The sequence below is a fragment of the Esox lucius genome, chromosome 7, assembly GCF_011004845.1.
Source record: "Esox lucius isolate fEsoLuc1 chromosome 7, fEsoLuc1.pri, whole genome shotgun sequence".
NCBI lineage: Eukaryota > Metazoa > Chordata > Actinopteri > Esociformes > Esocidae > Esox > Esox lucius.
This window is the reverse complement of record NC_047575.1, coordinates 46,495,855-46,514,139: the sequence shown is the minus strand read 5'-3', so window position 1 is coordinate 46,514,139 and position 18,285 is coordinate 46,495,855. Positions and strand designations below refer to the sequence as shown.

Here is an 18,285-nt window from a genome sequence, read left to right as displayed (position 1 = left end):
ATCTGTTTTGTCGACGGTCCCTGCTGTTGCCCCCCCCCCCCCGTGCAGGTATGACAGCGAGGGGCGTCTGACCAATGTCACGTACCCCACTGGAGCTGTGACCAGCCTGCACCGAGACGTGGGGCAGTCCATCCACATCGACATGGAGAGCTCCAACCGGGACGACGACGTCACCGTCATCACGAACCTGTCCTCCGTAGAGGCGTCCTACACCGTGGTGCAAGGTAACAAACACGTCGCCTCCGAGGAAGATTCTCATCTTTTAGGTACCGTAACATAACCCCCCACTTCCCCACCCCAGCCCCAGCATCACCCGGTCCCTGACAATTTTTACTGTCCTGTGACGAATGCTGTTGAGGAGAAATTCATTACCTAGGAGGTCACAGTGAGTCTTCATTTGTGTCTGAAGGGGCCATAAAAGGTGGCGGCTAACCCCCTGATCCCAAAGCTTATTTCAGTCGTTTAGCAGGGAGGGGGAAGGAACAGGAGAGAGAATGGATTTCCCCACTGGCCCACCAGGGATGTGACAGGAAAGAAATGCAATCTCATCTGTATGTCTGGAAACTACTAGAGCCTGGAGAATTAGAATTGAAGAGATTTATATGAAAGTCTGCCCTGGGGGGCTCATAAATGGGGAGGAAAGCGACTTGGAAACCTTAAACCGCACACTTTATTTCAATATAATGTGAGAGTTCTGACTGAAATGGCCCCTACAAAGTAAATCTGGCTTTAAAGGCTCGAAAGTTTGCTTCTCCTGTTTCAGGGAGATAAATTGAGTTTCAAAGCTGTTAGATGCTGGTTTTGACTACTCTCGTCTTGTTAGATGTCTTCGCTAACTTTCTCGCCGTTAAGCTTCCAGGTACAATTCCTTTTTAATGCAGTAAATTATCTCATTACTGCATGTAAATGGAATAAAAGAGTCATGTTCTGAATTTTACAGAGAAACTAAAATCCCTCTTATCTTTGGTCACGCTATACAGAGAGAGGATACTTGTTATTGTCTAGAAGGAAAGTACACAGATCCAGCCCTAGAGACTGCATTTTCCCTAATGCAGAGAATTCAATCAGATCAAATGCAATGTCTTCTCTATATTAAAACGGGCCTTCTCGTCAAACCTCTTTGTGTGTGTCCACTGCTCCCCCTGCAGACCAAGTGCGGAACAACTACCAGTTCTGTTACAACGGCACTCTGCGGGTGTCGTACGCCAACGGCATGGGCCTGAGCTTCCACACGGAACCCCACCTCCTGGCCGGCTCAGTCAGCCCCACCATTGGTCGACGCAACATCACTCTGCCCACTGACAGCGGGCTGAACTCCATTGAGTGGAGGATGAGGAAGGAAGTGATCAAGAGCAAAGTGACCGTGTATGGCAGGAAGCTGAGGGTAATCTGGTTCACAAGGCACTTAAAGTGCTCAGTCTCACATGTCAAACTGTTCCTTGGGGTTTTTAATCAATTCAGCTTTCTGTCCGACGGAGGTCCCTGTCTGCATCACTCTGATGGAAATATAAAGCCACCGTACACCATCTGTAGAGGCATTCTTTTGGTTTCAGTAAATGCTATACATTTGCTAAGATTTGTTTTGATAGACACTTTTTTACATACTAAATTGACAGTTTCATACCTATATGGGACACCAGTGTAGAGGTTTACACCTATAGACATAGAACACCCCAGGAATTTCATTGGAGTGTGAGTCACTAGGACGTGGCTGTCAAACCTCACCTGTCAGTCGCACCTGACCGAGGCGTCTCCCCTCCCACTCTGCAGGCCCACGGCAGGAACCTGCTCTCCATTGACTTTGACCGCAACACCCGCACCGAGAAGATCTACGACGACCACCGGAAGTTCACGCTGAGGATCATGTACGACCAGCAGGGCCGGCCGGCCACGTGGCTGCCCAGCAGCAGTCTGGCCGTGGTCAACGTGTCCTACGCACCCAGCGGGCGCCTGGTCGGCCTGCAGAGAGGCAGCATGAGTCAGAGGAGCGAGTTCGACAGCTTCGGACGCATCCTCTCGCGCACCTTTGTGGACGGGAAGGTGTGGAGCTTCAGCTACCTGGACAAGGTCAGGCATTCTGCTGTGCTACTGGGTGTGTGTGTGTGTGTGCACGTGTTCTTGTAGCGCAGTGGGTGGCCATGGTGTGACTGAGAACGATAATTTCTCTGAAGTGTAGTAAACCAAGGACCTTCTGTCCAGTCTAGGGTTAGGTTGGGAAAAATGTGATTTTCAATGCAAATCAAATGTTACTCCCCAAAGGTCCCTCACTATCAATGCATTACAAGGGTGTATGTGCTTTTGCCTGTCCGTGAGTCTTGTTTCATGGTCTCAGTTGTCGTGGCGGTGCAGCCGGACATAACACAACTCTCTGTCTCTGTTGCCAGTCCATGGTGCTGCTCCTCCAGCAGAGTCAGCGGCAGTATGTGTTTGAGTTTGACACCTCGGGCCGCGTCACCTCCGTCACCATGCCCAGCATGGCCCGTCACACCATGTCCACCCACGTGTCCGTCGGCTACATCCGAAACATCTACAACCCCCCCGAGAGCAACGCCACCATCATCCACGACTTCAGCGAGGACGGACGACCGCGCGCTATCTTCTACCTGGGCACGGGCCGGCGGGTGGTCTACAAGTACGGCAAGCTGGCCAAGCTGTCTGAGATTCTGTACGACGGCACGGCCGTGACCTTCGGCTACGACGAGACAGCCGGAGTCTTGAAGATGGTCAACCTGCAGAGTGGGGGATTCTCCTGTACCATCCGCTACCGTAAGGTGGGCCCCCTGGTGGACAAACAGATGTACCGTTTCTCAGAGGAGGGCATGGTCAACGCCCGCTTTGACTACACCTACCACGACAACAGCTTCCGCGTGGCCAGCGTCAAGCCTGTGATCGGTGAGACTCCTCTGCCTGTAGAACTCTACCGCTATGACGAGATCTCCGGCAAGGTGGAGCACTTTGGCAAGTTCGGCATCATCTACTACGACATCAACCAGATCATCACCACGGCCGTGATGACCCTCAGCAAGCACTTCGATGCCCACGGCCGCATCAAAGAGGTCCAGTACGAGATCTTCCGGTCCCTGATGTACTGGATGACGGTGCAGTATGACAGCATGGGCCGGGTCATCAAGAGGGAGCTGAAGATCGGGCCGTACGCCAACACCACGCAGTACCGCTACGAGTACGACGGCGACGGCCAGCTCATCGGGGTCAAGGTCAACGACTGGTCCGCGTGGCGCTACAGCTACGACCTGAACGGCAACCTGCACCTACTGAACCCGGGGAACAGCGCCCGTCTGCTACCGCTGCGCTACGACCTGCGGGACCGCATCACCCGCCTCGGGGACATGCAGTACCGCGTGGACGAGGACGGGGTCCTGAGCCAGCGCGGCAGCGACGTGTTCCAGTACAACTCCAACGGACAGCTGGAGCTGGCCTACAGCCGTCTGCCCGGGGGTTGGAGCGTCCGCTACCGCTACGACGGTCTGGGGCGCCGCGTCTCCAGGAAGACCAACGACGGGCAGCACCTGCAGTTCTTCTACGCCGACCTCAACTACCCAGGCAGGATTAGCCACATGTACAACCACTCGGCGGGGGAGATCACCTCCTTCGACTACGATCTGCAGGGCCATCTGTTTGCCATGGAGGTGAGTGGCGGAGAGGAGTTCTACATCGCCTCGGACAACACGGGAACGCCGCTCGCTGTCTTCAGCAGCAACGGACAGATGGTCAAGCAGCTCCAGTACACGGCCTACGGGGAGGTGTACCACGACTCCAACCCCGACTTCAACATGGTGGTGGGTTTCCACGGCGGGCTTTACGACCCCCTAACCAAGCTGGTTCACTTTGCCCAGAGGGACTACGATGTACTGGCTGGCAGGTGGACTGCACCGGACCATAAACTCCTGCCTAAGGTTGGCAGGGAACCAGCCCCGTTCAATTTGTACATGTTCAAAAACAACAACCCCCTTAGTGACATGATAGACGTCAAGAGCTATGTGACAGGTGAGCTGGATTGTGGTCACTTTCCATCAGTCTCGAGTGGCACGTATAGAAATACATGAATATACAAATGAAAAAAGATCCAGCAGGTGAAAGTGTTATGTGGAGACAACCTTCCTTGTTTTAATTCATAAATCCTCTTCTTTTGCAGATGTGAAGAGCTGGTTGGTGATGTTTGGATTCCAGCTCAGTAACATCATACCCGGCTTCCCCAGGCAGACCATGTATTTTGTAGAGCCGCCTTACGAACTGCTGGCGAGCCAGGACTGTGAGACCGCTCAGGTGAGTTGTTGAGGAAGCACACACTGATCAACTGAGACCACACAGACCAATTACAACGGCATTCATGTTAATCCAAACAAATAGTCACGTCTCCGGCTGATCCTCTGCTCTTCTTCCAGCTGATAACCGGCGTGCAGCAGGCAGCAGAGCGCCACAACCAGGCCTTCATGGCTCTGGAAGGGAAGCAGCTCAACAAGGGGCAGTGGGCCAAACGGGAAAAGCCTGGCTACTGGTTTGGCACCAGTGTGCCCATTGTTGGCCGCGGGATGATGCTGGCCATCAAGGAGGGCCATGTGGTGACCGGCGTGTCGGGCCTGGCCAGCGAGGACAGCCGCAAGGTGGCCCAGGTCTTGAACAACGCCGTGTACCTGGAGGGAACCCACTACACCATCGACGGCAGGGACTGCCACTTCTTTGTGAAGCTGGGCCTCGGTGACAGTGACCTGCTGTCTCTGGGCCTGAGCAGCGGGAGGAGAGCCCTGGAGGGCGGCGTCAACGTGACGGTCAGCGGACGGTCCCGCCGGGGCCTCACCATCGAGATCCACACGGCGGCTCTGTCCCTGAGCGTGCGCTACGGCCTGACGGCGGACACGCTTGAGAAGGAGCGGAGTCGCCTCCTGGAGCAGGCACACCAGAGAGCCCTGTCGGGTGCCTGGACGAAGGAGCAGCAGCGTCTGAGGGAGAGCAGAGAGGGGGGGAGCCAGTGGGCTGAGGGGGAGAGGCAGCAGCTCCTGGCGACAGGGAAGGTGCCGGGCTACGATGGCTACTATGTGCTGCCGGTGGAGCAGTACCCGGAACTGGCGGACAGCAGCAACAACATCCAGTTCCTCAGACAGAGTGAGATGGGAAGGAGGTAACAGCACAACAAAGCCCCTCTGACACTTCATCTCCTGGGGAGAGTAGACGTGGGGTATACCTGCTGACGTTTCAGAGGACTCGGCCTACACAGACGGATGCTTTGAGGACAGCAAAAACCAGTGCCTGTGTTTGTTCGATGATTTAGAAAAGCACTCCTAACTACTGATGATGTGAACTGTACCAACTTTTTTTGTATGAGGTAAATGGACATTTGGATAAATGGTGAATATTTTTTCAAATTTTTTGGGGGGGAGGGAGGGATTGGTATTGATGCCAATGAGAACAAGGTTATCTGCCATTCCGACAAGTTATCAGATGTTACCTACCTGCCCCGGGCACAGACAATGACGAACCCAGTCGAGGCTTCAGTTTCCAATGGCTAAACTACTCAAACTGAATCAAGCCAGTATCTGGAGAGCGTAGAGCCATCACTCGCCAACACGGTCATGATAATGAGCAACGCTGACCCTGAATTGTTCTTCATTCAAGTACATAGTAAAATATGGTATCATTTAACGAAGATTGAGAATGTGACGTGTGTAGATTTGTATGTTCCTGTGCAGTAGACATTAACTTGGACACTCCTGTAGACTTATCCAAGTCTGGAAACTCCCTTTCACCATAGTGAAATTTCAAGAAAAATGCAAATGGATTCAAGGATTTCAGGCTATTTATTTTAATTAGGTTTTTTTTCTTGCTCTTTTTTCGTTTTGCACTATACGACAATCACAACAGATTTGTATTGAGGATGACATGCATACGACTTGTTTTTCTTTTTGTAAAATATGAAAGTATTGTCATTTTTTTATGTATTAAAATTTGCAGCCCAAAAAAACATCACAGATGAAATATGATGTATGTCGTGTTTTGACATTGGTTATATCAAGTCTTTACAGCTGTGAGGCCTGTTTCCCTACACAGTACCAAGTAAAAACTGTACATTCAATTCAACCGGGAACAATCCACTTCATGAAAGTTGTCTAATTTGTACATTTCTCAAAAGGAGTGGCTTTACTGTTGTTCTGTGAAAAACCGTGAAAGGGATGTTTTGTTACTGATCTTATAGTTGATTGCCAAATCTCAAACATCCCCTTTTAATACTAGAGCTTTGAATTCCTTTTTTCCCTCTGTAACCACCAGTAGCCTATCTGTAAAAATCTATTTTCACTGTGAGGAATCACAGCATGTATGTTCATATGTACATGAATATGAATCATGAAACATTCTTTACACTAGGACCAGGATTATGTGGGAAGTTGATCAGAATAAACTTTTTTTTTTTTTCATGTGGCATGGGCTTTTGTTTCCCGTCTTTCGACAAGCACTTGTTCGTATAAAAAAAATGTCAGTAGCCTAAACGCTCAAATTCTGAATAAACCTAAAATGTAATCTGTTAGATACAGAGTGACAGGTTACATATCCTTCCTTGGTACCACTGAGGTAAATGAACATTTAAATACAGATGTTTTAATATTCAAACAGAGATCATTGGAGGCTAACCACTGCTGTCAGCTGCAGTAAGGTTCTCATTACTCCAAGGTTATTTTTACTGTTTTAATTAGCACCTGCCTGGAGCATTGTCACCCCTTGACCCTGTCTTTGTATCAGAGGAACTAGAGTGTGAGGTTGGGAACCATGTGAATCCTGACATGCAGCTGTAATAATTATCGCGTGTCAGTAGAATAACCTGCCTGTACAGCCTCCCTGACTGTTCTAGAGAACTGACACCTGTCCTCTGCCGATTTTTCCACATTATGTAGATCAGCATCGCTGCTGCCTGTCAAAAGCCTTGTTTCCTGATCTTGTCCACGTTGCAATTCGGCCCAAATGTGCAGACTGGTTTTGGATGAAAAGGGCTGATTGTGACGCTGCTCTTTAGGTAGCTGAGGACAAACTGGTTGGATGGATGGATGGATGGACGACCAGTTACACGAGTCAGCTAGAAAAGGCCTTTACGGAAGGTAGGTTGGAGATGAAGAAGGACGATAAACATGGCTTGCGATCTTTAACACCGTTAGGGTGTCCGTAACAAGTCACGTTGCTGCACTATTGAACGGTTTTCAAAATCCCTGACTGGACAGTTTTTAAATGGAGTATCCTGATTGGCTAAGCAGTACTTTGCTGCAGCAGGGAGTTTGATTCCTAATCGCAGCAAACCAACAATTCCAGGAAGCCTCCTGTGTAGCGTTTTCTTCACTAGCTACAGCCAGTGGGGCTGGTGTCAGACCAGTTGTCGTTCTGCACAGCACTCGTCACCACTTGTGTTTTGGTGGACATGTTGATCTCGCACTCTCAAACCTGCTGGGGCTTGTTGCGGTGTGAACGTTCTAAGTGCGAAATGGCCTTCATGAAACTGAAAAAATTAAATATTAAATATAGCTGCAAGCAGCGATTCGCGGGTTCCAGCCTATGCAGCAGTGAAACAGGAAAGCTGTTTCACAAACTAATGGCACGTTACATAGGACAGTACAGTGCAACTGATCCACAATGCGTTGTTTCTACAGGATTCCCTTTTTGCCGCACTTGAAGAAAACATGTTAATGTCTTGTATGAAGTATCCATGTATTTTTCCCTTTAAGTAGAAAAGCATCGCTGATCAAACAATTTCTGTTTGTGTCACTAAGGGTGTTATACCTTTGAAACATCCAAGCTGAATGAAAATAGATTAACAAAACATTGTTATAGTGCCACCAACAGGTCAAATGAGGTGGCACGCGGCATGACATCTTCAGGACAGGTGTTGGACATGAGGCTTTGCATAGCAAAAGGATAATGTTTTCATATAATTCAAAAATTTGGGAAATCCAAGATGGCAGACAACTGTTCCACATGAGGACTGGGACCTTCATGAGAAGTTTCAACATTCTGGGTGATATGGGATGGTGTGGCTGTTTTCAAGCATTTCAACAGGCAGTTGCCAGGCAACCATGCAGCGGATCCATCTCATAAGGTTGTTTATTTCAAATAGCCACCATACCTACGTGTACACATTTTGGTGAGTTTTCACCAAACAGAACAATTGTTGTGTTTAAAATGGTGAATAATAATAATAAAAGCCAGCACAAAAACAATGGGTTTCCTGCTGCTTGGAACCATAATTATTATTATTATTTAAAATATAAAACGCTTAAAATGTAAAAAAAAGAAATGTCCTTCCTCCTGCTGGCACTGGGGACAAACTGGAATAAGGGACCAGAAAATTGAAGTCACTCTTTAATCATATTGTGTTTTTACAAGGCTTCTACTGACAGTGTTAATGAACAGAATACAGCTGAGGGCATAGACAGTATTGGATCCTGATCTCCAGCTGGGAGCCGTGTATGATCCTGAAGCCAGAAGTTTTTACCACTCGACCACAGCTCCGCACAGAGTTACAGATTCTAATTGTGCCAAAAAATTTATTTCAGTGTAATGCTAAGATTTAAGACAAATATGAATGGCCTGAGTTAATGTTTCCAATCCTTTTAGGAATAATTTTAATGGTTTGATAATCTAGAATCCTTGTTACCACTTAAGATACACTCTGATCGCAATACATTTTAATTGAATTGTCTACATAAATGTGGATAAAATCACAATGTGGACAAGGTAAAATATGAGGCACATCAAAGCAGTAGTTATAAATAGGGCTTCAATCTCAGCTAACAGAACAACCTTTCAGAAATAGAAACACCCACCTCCCTGGCCTCACACTCGACCCATGTGAGTTAAGCCAGAGGGGTGAGGAGCACTCCCCAAAATAAGTTGTCCGAACATAGGCACCTAACGCACAGCTAAAAGCTCGTATTTACATGTGTTTGGTACAGATCTAACTGGTTTAGCCATGAGCCAGCTATAACTGATTCTAACCGTAACAAAGGTTTGTTGTGTGAATGATTTTACTTATTTCTAGGAGAAAGGATTCTAAGCTGACCTCATATAATTTTCTTCACCATTAAAAGGCCAGAACATTCCCTCTTTGTTAATGATTAAACGAAAAACGTAAGTCTCCAACACAACAAATATGAAAAACAAACAGAAATAAATATAACCTATACTCAAAATTGACCTGATCACAGACAACCTTTAAATAAATGCTTCTTTAGTGAAGACAATACTTTCCAAAACAAATGTTAGCTTTAGTACTTTTAGTTTCTCTGGCTTTAGCTAGCAACAAATATGATAATTAACATGTATTATGCAATAACGAAGTTAGAGAAGACAGGACAGAGACAGTAACACACATTTTCGGTTAAAATGTCCAGGGGGTCATATGCCGCGGTCACCATGGGGTGTCGTCCCATTAGGCTCTGTGACTATGTCATCATGTCCCACAGACAGCAACAGCACAGGGCCGTCCAACAGGCGGTGAGACAGGCGTTTTCCCCTCCTCCGCCTCCTCCGCCACCTCCGCCGTCTCGTCCCCTGCCATCCACAACGTAAACTGGAGAGGAAGACACAGACGAGAAGTGGTTGAGCGCCTTGTCCACGTCCCCGCTCTACCTCACAGAGGCGCAGTCACGGCGCCGTTACAACAGAACATTTAGACAAGTCGGTAATTGACCACAGCCCGGCAACTCCATCTCCAACTCTGGGCTAGTCATCAATACTAACTGTGAACAAACGTTATCCTTCCTTTAATTAGGCACATTGGTCCAACAGAGGTTTCAGTTGCCACAGTACAGGCTCCTACAAGCTGGCTTCGGTGGAGAGTCTGTTGAAGCCAAAGCTCAGCACCTCATAGAAACAGTAGAATAAAATGATGACTAACACCGGACAGGGTCTGTGTAGGGGTGAGGTAAGGGCCTATTAAGTTGGCCTATTATGAAATGTAGCCATACATTCAACCATAATCTAACCACACACTACCCCCCGGCCAACCACCACCACCACCGACCTTTCCCCCTAACCTCTCTGTTTGTAGGACCGCACCCAATCAGAGGTTCCACAATTTCCACAGTCTCACCTGTGTTCTTGGGGGCTTCGCCGTACATCTGCGCACCAGGCTGGGGGTCCTGCCATCCAAACTGCGGCTGAGGGGGCATCTGGTAGCCCTGATAGCCAGGCTGGCCCTGGTATGCATCGGGGGGGAAGCTGGGGTATGCCGGATCTGTGGCGGGGTACCCAGGTGCAGAATACCCCTGGGTTGGGTACCCCTGATTTTGTAACCCTTGGGGTTGGTATCCCGGGGCGGCCTGGTTAGGGTACCCAGGGGCCGTTGCAACAGGGTACCCGGGTGCTGTAGGAGCAGGGTATCCGTGTGCTGTAGGAGCAGGGTATCCTGGGGCTGTAGGAGCAGGGTATCCTGGGGCAGAGGGTACAGGTCCCCCGTAGGGAGGGGGCTGGTCAAAATTCATCTCTGGAGCGCCGAGACGAATCCCCTAAGAATGTGGGAAACGACAAAGCAGTCAGAAAAAGCACAAATGTGACAGACTGTTGTGTGACAACTAGAACATTCAGCTCAAATGTCAGACATAATGAGAAAGCCATGACACCTGACTGTCAGATTCCCATGTCGTGTAATTGGAGTGGAGCCCTGTGCGTTTCCTGTAGACGTTTGAGTGAAAACAGTCCAATCCAGTGAATGAGAGCTTTGTGGCGATGCTGCAGAAAGGGGGGGGGGGGGTCAGTCCTGAGTCCTGACTATAAAGACTGACTCAGTCTGAGAGTTCACATTCCAGTCCGGAGGCACAACTATTTCTTAACAGTGTAATAATCATCAACGAATAAGGCCAGGCTCTGAGTAAAATTATGAGCAATACTTTCCACCTCCACGCACAGTTAATTTGGAGATGTATGTGGCTCATATTGCTAGGAGCACATTCAGCATTCCCATCTATATTACAGACTAATAGTCCACAGGGTTGTTTTCAATATAGTACAGGCAGCTGCATATAAAATAAACCTTATATTTTAACTTTAATTCATACTGACACATTTCAGAAATGGAAAATGAACACAGAATTTAAAATAATTAAAGTAACGTTTCCAACTTTGCCCAAGTTAAGTAGATATATGCGTTATTGTTGAATATATATTTTTTTACCTCAGGTTGAGTAGACCTATCTGAATTCTTCTTTTTAGTTCAGATTCGCGACAACACACGAGCTTTTTATTGATTCACGTTAAATGTATATGCGGCTAATCCATCAAGTGTTGCTTGCAGGCGCTCTCGATCGTTTTCCGAAGGCAGCATTGGAAAACTTGCAGATGGTCAGGTTGATGTCGTAGAAACAGCTGAGTAAGTTGTCGAAATTGTCTAATGCCACGTTCACAACTTTTGAAACTGGGAACCCGGAAATTTCCAACATTGGCGTTCAATGCCTTCAAAACTAATGGCAACTCCCCAAACCAAATTAACTTCGTCTTTCTTATGAATGTTATCCAAATTGGAATTATAATATGGAAACTTGTAAGTCAATCTAAAGCTCAGACCTTCCAACTTTAAAATCGCCGATTTAATGATTATATCCTTTTTTTGGAGTTCACATGCTACTTTCAAGGCCGTTTAGAATAGAAAGGCCATGTGATAACGTAAATGACCGAAAATTATTTGACACATTTTTCTCAGCTTCCAATATGGAATTATGACCAGATGCTAATTAAATAAAAACATACTCTCAAGGTACTTCCGATTCAAATTTCAAATGCTCTGCTTCTTAAAAACAAGAAAGGGCAACCCTATCCGACAACCAGCCGCCCTACTCAGACAACGCTGAGTCAATTTGTGCTGCCCTCTCCTGGTCCCCCGGCACTGTTTGTATGCGACTAACAAGATTTGCTGTGCCGCATTGATTCGGCTGTACAACCGGGCAATATAGGTCTGATGCCCAGCTCTGGCCCAAAATGTTGAAAATGAAATTACTCCTAACTGATCATTGTCTGCAGTCCGCTCTGGTCGTATTTTATTGAGACAAGGGAGTACTGTAAATAATTTAAAAAAGCATAACTGCCTTGAATTATTCTTTCTCTAAACGTGTAGGCTACTGTACTGTATAATTGTTTTTGACAGGCATGTTCACAATGGCTAGTTCTGGGGCCTCATGAATCATGCATGGTCTACCACCATCAGCTGATGTCTCTCTATTCTAAAAAATACCTAATAAGTATATGGCTCCCATTTACATTTAGATACAATTTATAGAATGTTCATACAAGACTTAAGTTCATGTAACTTCTTTATACTGTCTTGTTTGTGTTAATGCATACAGATTCAGAGTACAGAAAACAGGGTGGTCAGCATTATAGTCGGATGTGTTTACAGTAAGTAACATATTTCAAATTCTGAAAGTCTGGAATCAGCTTCCCTCTGTCATAGGATGTACAAGAACAGATGTGCAAGTGTTATAAACGGCATTAGAGATCACTATTCTTTTCTTCAGCATCCACCTCCCCTTACTCGTTAATTTTCCTGTACCTGTTGCCAAATACGCTTGTGTTTACACCTCGACAACTGTGTTGAGGGTTGGAATTGCATTGATTTTAATTTGGTGTTTTGAATCAGTGATTTCACCATGACAACATGGTCATCATTTCACTGTAGAGAGAGTTGCATATAGGGTTTGGCAATAAAGGTTGAATGAAACAACTTTAAATAGTGGTAACAGTCAGATAATGCCTATAGATTGGGGTTCATGGTCTTCCTTGCTGGACTTTGCAAAATATTTTGGTTTATGTTGTTCAGAGAACCCATTTTAGTGTTAGCGATTGTGAAAAACTTGTGGCAGGTAAACGTGAAATATTTTATGACAAAACGGGTGCTTAATCCAAACACCATTCTTATTCTTGTTTTGATCAACACTGTTCTGATCCAATCTGATCACAATAGTGCATATAACAACAAATACTCTTGACAACAAGATTTTTATTCCAGTGTCTTTATCATAAAACCATAATCAAAGAAGTCATTGCCTAAACGCAAAATGTGAGAGAAAATGTGATTTCTTAGTGCAACTACAAACACAGGGCATAATACAGACATTCTCATTCAAATAAAAACCCAGTGGCCTATGGATGTCCAGTGAATTTCCAGTGGTCTAAGCCACTGCCTCTCTGGTAATCTTATACTGCTGCAGCATGGGTTCAAATCCAATCTACCAAAACAGTTACCACTTCTGTCTATAACGAGGTGTAACACGCCTAAAGAATCATTCAACAATTAAACCCAGCATGGGTGGGTTGCTATGACGCAGCAGGCATTTTTTCACTTTAATGAATTTGTTTTTAATTAACCGATTGGCTAAAACTGAAGTTATCTGCAGCAAAGAAGAAAAAAAAAGGAGAAAAAAAAAGGAAGAAACATTGAGTAACATCTTATATTCAACAATGCTATAAGAACGTTAGACATTTCAGTTGCCTACAGTGGCTTCCAATACATCGTTAAGCAATCGATTCAGCAGGAATGTTTCACTTTACACAAAACGGTTCATAAAAGCAAGCATTAGATATGCAAGAAATCGGAAGTAGCAGGAAATAGCCCAAATGCTTGGAATCAGTAACTTCCTAACACAAAAAGTCACAGTCATCTATAAAGCCTGAAGTCAAATGTTGCGTTTGATGATCCATCTCGGGTTTGGTCCCCCCCGGCAGCAATCAGTGGAAGACCGTCTGCCTCCATCGCTTGTCGTACAGGAAGGGCCAGAGGCTGTCCCTCACAGCCGTCCTGAAGGGGACGGGCTCCACACTGAGGCCTAGCAGCCCCAGACGAGAGCACTCCAGCTGGGCGTTATGAGGTCTCAGAGCCCCGGCCCCGGCAGGCTGCTCCGTCATCTAAAAACGGACAAAGCTCTGGTGAAGACCGCTTCGCTGGATAACGTTAACATGCAATTATCGCTAAGTGCATTTGTGTGGGAGAAACGGCATGAGAGAGAGGACGGACCAGAGCAGACCTTTGGCTGTTTACTCGAGAGTAAAGGGACATTACAAATGTGCATTATTATTTTATCATACCGGTATCAAATGACTGCTGGGCAAGCTGAAAGCATCCGCAATCGCACACGCCATCTCGTATTTGGTCATCTGCTCCGTTCCCGAGTAATGGAAGATGCCTCGTATCGACGGGTCCTGGAGGCGTGTGCATGAGACAAGGCATGTGCATCAGCCAATCAGACACCACCTGAGGGGCGTTCTCCAAAACGGCGTCCACTCACCTGGAGCCTCCGCTCCGCCATGCGCCGGCAGACCCGCGCCACGTCGTTGACATAGGTGGGGAAGCGCTGCTGACAGTGCTCCACGCCGCAGCTGTCGGCGCCCTCCTGAACCTTGTCCCAGAGCACGGTCACGGCGCTCTCATCCACCCGCTCCACCTCCCCGTACAGAATGGGCACTCGCAGCACGGCCGCGCCTGCGGGCCGGCACAGGGGATTCGGGAATGAGCGGTTAGCATGGGAGGGGCGCGGGGAACGCGCAAAGTGTGCCGGCAAACAACGACAACGGCAACAGCAGCGTGGACTGTTGACTCACCGGGGTTCTGCCGTAGGACCTCCCGCTCCCCCTCTAGCTTGGACTTGCCGTACACGTTTAACGGGTTAGGGGCGTCGTTCTCTCCGTACGGGGGGTTCCGGCCATCAAAAACGTAGTCGGTGCTGATGTAGATGAGGAACATCCCAGCTACAGAGATCACAACGCAAAAACACGGAAACAATGTTCAGCGTACCGTGACACCACAAGCTTCAATAGCACATCCCACACAAATATGATGTCCCAAACAATGGCAAACTGTAACAGCACAGAGAGTTTGGACGTGGCGCTAAATCAAAAACCGCCTTGGCAGTCGCGTGAGACCCGGGAGAGAGCGGCGGACCGCAACAGAGGAGCGGACCCACCTGCCTCTTTAGCCAACGTCCCAGACGCGTGGACGTTCAGGTTCAAGGCTGCCTCTGTGTGCCTCTCCACCACGTCTGGCCTCCTCTCCGCTGCACAGTGCACAATCACATGGGGCTGGGCAAGGACAGCACAAGGATTATATTCACCACACAGGGATGAGGCAACGAGTATGCGCAATTCTATCTGAGCCATTTATTCCATTACAGGCTTCTTAGTCCCTTAACGGAGTTAGCGATTACAATGACTCCCACAGTCGCCCAAAAGGTCAGCAGTCTAAACAGAACACAAAATGACAGCGGTTACATCGGAGACTTCCATACCCACCTGGAAATCTTGAATAACCCCCCGCACCGCAACTTCATCGGTCAGGTCACATCGAAGGAACCGGGGGCGAGCCCGGCTGTATCCGCAGCCCAACGAGTGCCAGGCATTGTTCTGGAACTCTTTATAAACTGCACGTCCCAGAAGTCCTGTGGCCCCGGTCACCAGCACTCGCCTGTAGGGGATGTCCACGTTCTCCTTAACATGTGAAAAATACAACCAAAGTTACACATCAGTCGTGACTCCAGGCAATATACTGTAAGAAATCACTGTGGCACGTTACCAAAGTCTCTCCAGAAGAATTTCACATCACGACTTATAACCCAACAGTGCAAAACTAAAACATGTTGCCAGTGTACTGCTCTAATAATAATTATAAATAAGAAGATTAATAAGAGCCAGGGTCTCTACCTGTCACAACTGTGAAACAATAAATAAACATACAGCATTCGGTTCCAAACACTCCATCTGTTAAATTGTTAAAATGTAATTAAACTTAAATCAAACAGCCAGAAATCGAGCTCTCTGTTATTCTGTGTTGCCATTCTCAGACTTCAGTACCACCCGATAAAAAAAGCACCCTATGATATCGCGTTCACCAACCGACACTTGTAATTCAGTCCGCCCATAGCAATCGCTCCTTAAATCCGGGAGTTGTGTATAATTTACATTCAGGTTTTTGCTCGTTAATTTCTTAATAATGTGTTTAAACTCTACTACTACGCTGCTAGACAACTTGCACTAACACTAGTTAGCAACAGGATTATATCAATTCCTTCATTCATTCATTTGAATACTGATGTCAGCAATTCGAGCCCATAACAAGCTGTTCTCTGCTGTAAAATCTGTCTACCCACACGTTGCCGTCCATTCTTTTACCTGAACCACCTCCACATTCCCTGGAGTGAAATGTATCTTAAGTTCCCTTTCCGTGATGCTCATTGCTACAGAAAGACAACGTCTTATCAATCCACTAGTGTTTATATAATTTTAGGTGCGCAACTTCCCAGATCAGCTGTTTCCTGTCTCGCGAAATATCGCAGAATTATGCGCGGTGTGGCTCGGTCTATAGAAACTGAAGCAAATATCCAAATAGCTAGAATTCTTCTGGTTCATATAACTTACAGTAAATTACTTAAAGCAAACGTTACCGCTGATAACGCATCAGTGACTATGGAGAGCCACCCAGATAATCAAATCGAGCTGTGACAATATTTGAATGGTATACGGCCTGATACGTATTTACCTATCCACCATCTTTGGCTAAATTTGCTAGCTAGTACTATAACTATCTAACAAACACGAAGCTAGCATTTGATTAGTGAGTGGATATCCTACTATAAATATGTTGAATATAGCAAGTGGCCAATGATAAAAACAGTACCTGGACAGCCAGTTACTTAGCTGGTGTGTATGTGTAACAAAACAAATTAGCCTAGCTACTGCAGAGGCTGCCCTGCCAGTTAGTTAAAATCGTTGAGCTAGCTAACATCTAACGTTGCATAGCTAAATTCTTAGATAACTTAATGCAAGAAGGCAACTGGTATCTACCTTCACTTAAAACCCACCTCATAATCTCCATATTCGTATCCCGGCATTTTTTCCAACCATAAATACAAGTACACGACTCAAACAAGCACCAACCTTGAAAGTGAAAAAACGTAAACATCACACACCGTTTCCTACGAACGACGTACCGCCCCCTCGGCCAATCAGTGCGGTTGTGTAAATGACAAGCCGGATCATTCAACTAAGTTTAGTTAGATAAATCAAAGAAAGAAGATGCGACTCTAAGCTCCCGCCCTGTGGACGGTTGACCAATGGCATTCAGATTGTGACGCTGCGTCACGAGGTTGCTAAACTAATGAAGACCGTAAATTTATGAAGATAATTGTTTTTCTTTCTCTGTGAGGTACGACCTTATATATACAGTCTATGGGTACGACAGGCATGGTTGGTCGGGGTTCAGAAGATCACTGGTTTGAGCGCCAAGGACGGTCGGAAAGCGGAAGAAATGGGAATGTTACACCATATAAAAGAATAAAGAACTGGACATCACTATTAGAAAATGGCTTAAAATACCAATAATAATACATAATTTGGGACAACAAATAAGGCAATGCAGAGCAGAATATTAACTATACCCACTAAATGTCAACATTTCTGATATTCTTCCACCTCATTTACTATTTTATCTTTCTTATTTTCCACTTCCCTTCCACTTCAACCATTGTTTTCCATGACAATAAACCTCCTTTTAATTTAATCAATATTGTGAGTGACCCACACTCACAGACGTTTGTTTCTATCCCTGTGGGGACGTGAGACCCGTCGGTATTCCACCAAGGCAGATAAAGGAAAATCCAGGCAAATTTCTCTAAGTCTGGCTAGTTTAAGTGAGAATTCCGTTCCATTACAGGGGCTTATATGAATCCCTGCTCAGTAACCAAGGTAATTTATACCTCTGACTACCCAGCTCCCTCTCAGGCTAACTGTCATGCTTAATTTAAACTTAAACAAATAATGTCCAACAGGCGGAAACAGAATCCCAAAACACGGTTCCGTGCATTTTCTCGCTCGCATCACTTTTGTCCTGTCCATGTTCGGAACATAGACTGTATAAGGTTCGGAAGCATAAGTTCAGACTTTTTTTTTGTCATTGTGACCAAGCATGAATTGACGTGTTTATCTTCAAAAGCCAATAGTTAATTGACATAGGCCTAGACTATGGTTGAATCTCAAATAGCATACTGCATACTACAAGTATGATAAAGTACGTACTGTTTAGTTTATTGTAAGCCAGTATTGGGACTGATTGGGACCTACGTTGTCATAATATTGGCTCAAACATTACATTTTCTTACATGTGCGAAATAATTCTGACACATTGAATGTTTGATTTTTTATTAAATTTTTTAAAAACAACGTTATTTGAACCAAAATAACAATTGCAGGTTACGTTTACGCGGGTAAAATGTATTTGTGTGCGGGTGTTCACGATTGCAAACGTGCATTCGT

General features: G+C 46.3%; 3 protein-coding genes across 11 annotated transcripts in view; 1 reads left to right on the top strand and 2 right to left on the bottom strand.

Annotated features, from left to right (window-relative positions):
* Positions 1 to 6,433, top strand: part of si:ch211-12m10.1 (teneurin-2) — a 259,810-nt gene extending 253,377 nt beyond the window's left edge. For all 7 annotated transcript variants that reach the window (XM_029120920.2, XM_034293165.1, XM_034293167.1 and 4 more), the window contains 6 exons: positions 49 to 224; positions 1,149 to 1,384; positions 1,771 to 2,067; positions 2,385 to 4,005; positions 4,154 to 4,284; positions 4,404 to 6,433. In XM_029120920.2, the coding sequence (XP_028976753.2) occupies positions 49 to 224; positions 1,149 to 1,384; positions 1,771 to 2,067; positions 2,385 to 4,005; positions 4,154 to 4,284; positions 4,404 to 5,141 (3,199 nt within the window). In that variant the 3' untranslated portion in view covers positions 5,142 to 6,433. The remainder of the gene's footprint in view (positions 1 to 48; positions 225 to 1,148; positions 1,385 to 1,770; positions 2,068 to 2,384; positions 4,006 to 4,153; positions 4,285 to 4,403) is intronic.
* A 1,909-nt stretch (positions 6,434 to 8,342) lies between these two features.
* Positions 8,343 to 11,730, bottom strand: LOC105011309 (cysteine-rich and transmembrane domain-containing protein 1). Of its 2 annotated transcripts, XM_010871237.5 has the most exons (4): positions 11,168 to 11,730; positions 10,617 to 10,725; positions 10,088 to 10,502; positions 8,343 to 9,565 (listed from the first exon to the last, which is right to left on the bottom strand). In XM_010871237.5, the coding sequence occupies exons 3-4, from the start codon at positions 10,476 to 10,478 to the stop codon at positions 9,438 to 9,440; spliced, it is 519 nt and encodes a 172-aa protein (XP_010869539.1). In that variant the 5' UTR covers positions 10,479 to 10,502; positions 10,617 to 10,725; positions 11,168 to 11,730; the 3' UTR covers positions 8,343 to 9,437. The 2 variants fall into 2 exon arrangements, with proteins under 2 accessions (XP_010869539.1, XP_010869540.1); XM_010871238.5 differs by lacking the exon at positions 10,617 to 10,725 and having other exon boundaries at positions 11,168 to 11,722.
* Positions 11,731 to 12,968: 1,238 nt separating this feature from the next.
* mat2b (methionine adenosyltransferase II, beta) lies at positions 12,969 to 16,949 on the bottom strand. 2 transcript variants are annotated; one of them, XM_010871236.3, is made up of 7 exons: positions 16,836 to 16,949; positions 15,271 to 15,465; positions 14,946 to 15,060; positions 14,584 to 14,730; positions 14,271 to 14,464; positions 14,071 to 14,184; positions 12,969 to 13,890 (listed from the first exon to the last, which is right to left on the bottom strand). In XM_010871236.3, the coding sequence occupies exons 1-7, from the start codon at positions 16,863 to 16,865 to the stop codon at positions 13,714 to 13,716; spliced, it is 972 nt and encodes a 323-aa protein (XP_010869538.1). In that variant the 5' UTR covers positions 16,866 to 16,949; the 3' UTR covers positions 12,969 to 13,713. The 2 variants fall into 2 exon arrangements, with proteins under 2 accessions (XP_010869538.1, XP_010869537.1); XM_010871235.4 differs by lacking the exon at positions 16,836 to 16,949 and adding an exon at positions 16,147 to 16,302.
* Between the last annotated feature and the right edge of the window lie 1,336 nt (positions 16,950 to 18,285).

Bases quoted from the DNA above. Each gene is read 5' to 3' on its own strand.
- LOC105011309 (XM_010871237.5), bottom strand. From the start codon at position 10,478: ATGAATTTTGACCAGCCCCCTCCCTACGGGGGACCTGTACCCTCTGCC. The intron at 9,566-10,087 runs GTGAGACTGTGG...CTTCCTCTCCAG, and splicing joins CGAAGCCCCCAAGAACACAG to TTTACGTTGTGGATGGCAGG.
- mat2b (XM_010871235.4), bottom strand. From the start codon at position 16,209: ATGAGCATCACGGAAAGGGAACTTAAGATACATTTCACTCCAGGGAAT. The intron at 14,731-14,945 runs GTGGGTCCGCTC...TGATCTCTGTAG, and splicing joins GACGTTGGCTAAAGAGGCAG to CTGGGATGTTCCTCATCTAC. The intron at 13,891-14,070 runs GTATGATAAAAT...GTCCGTTTTTAG, and splicing joins CCAGCAGTCATTTGATACCG to ATGACGGAGCAGCCTGCCGG.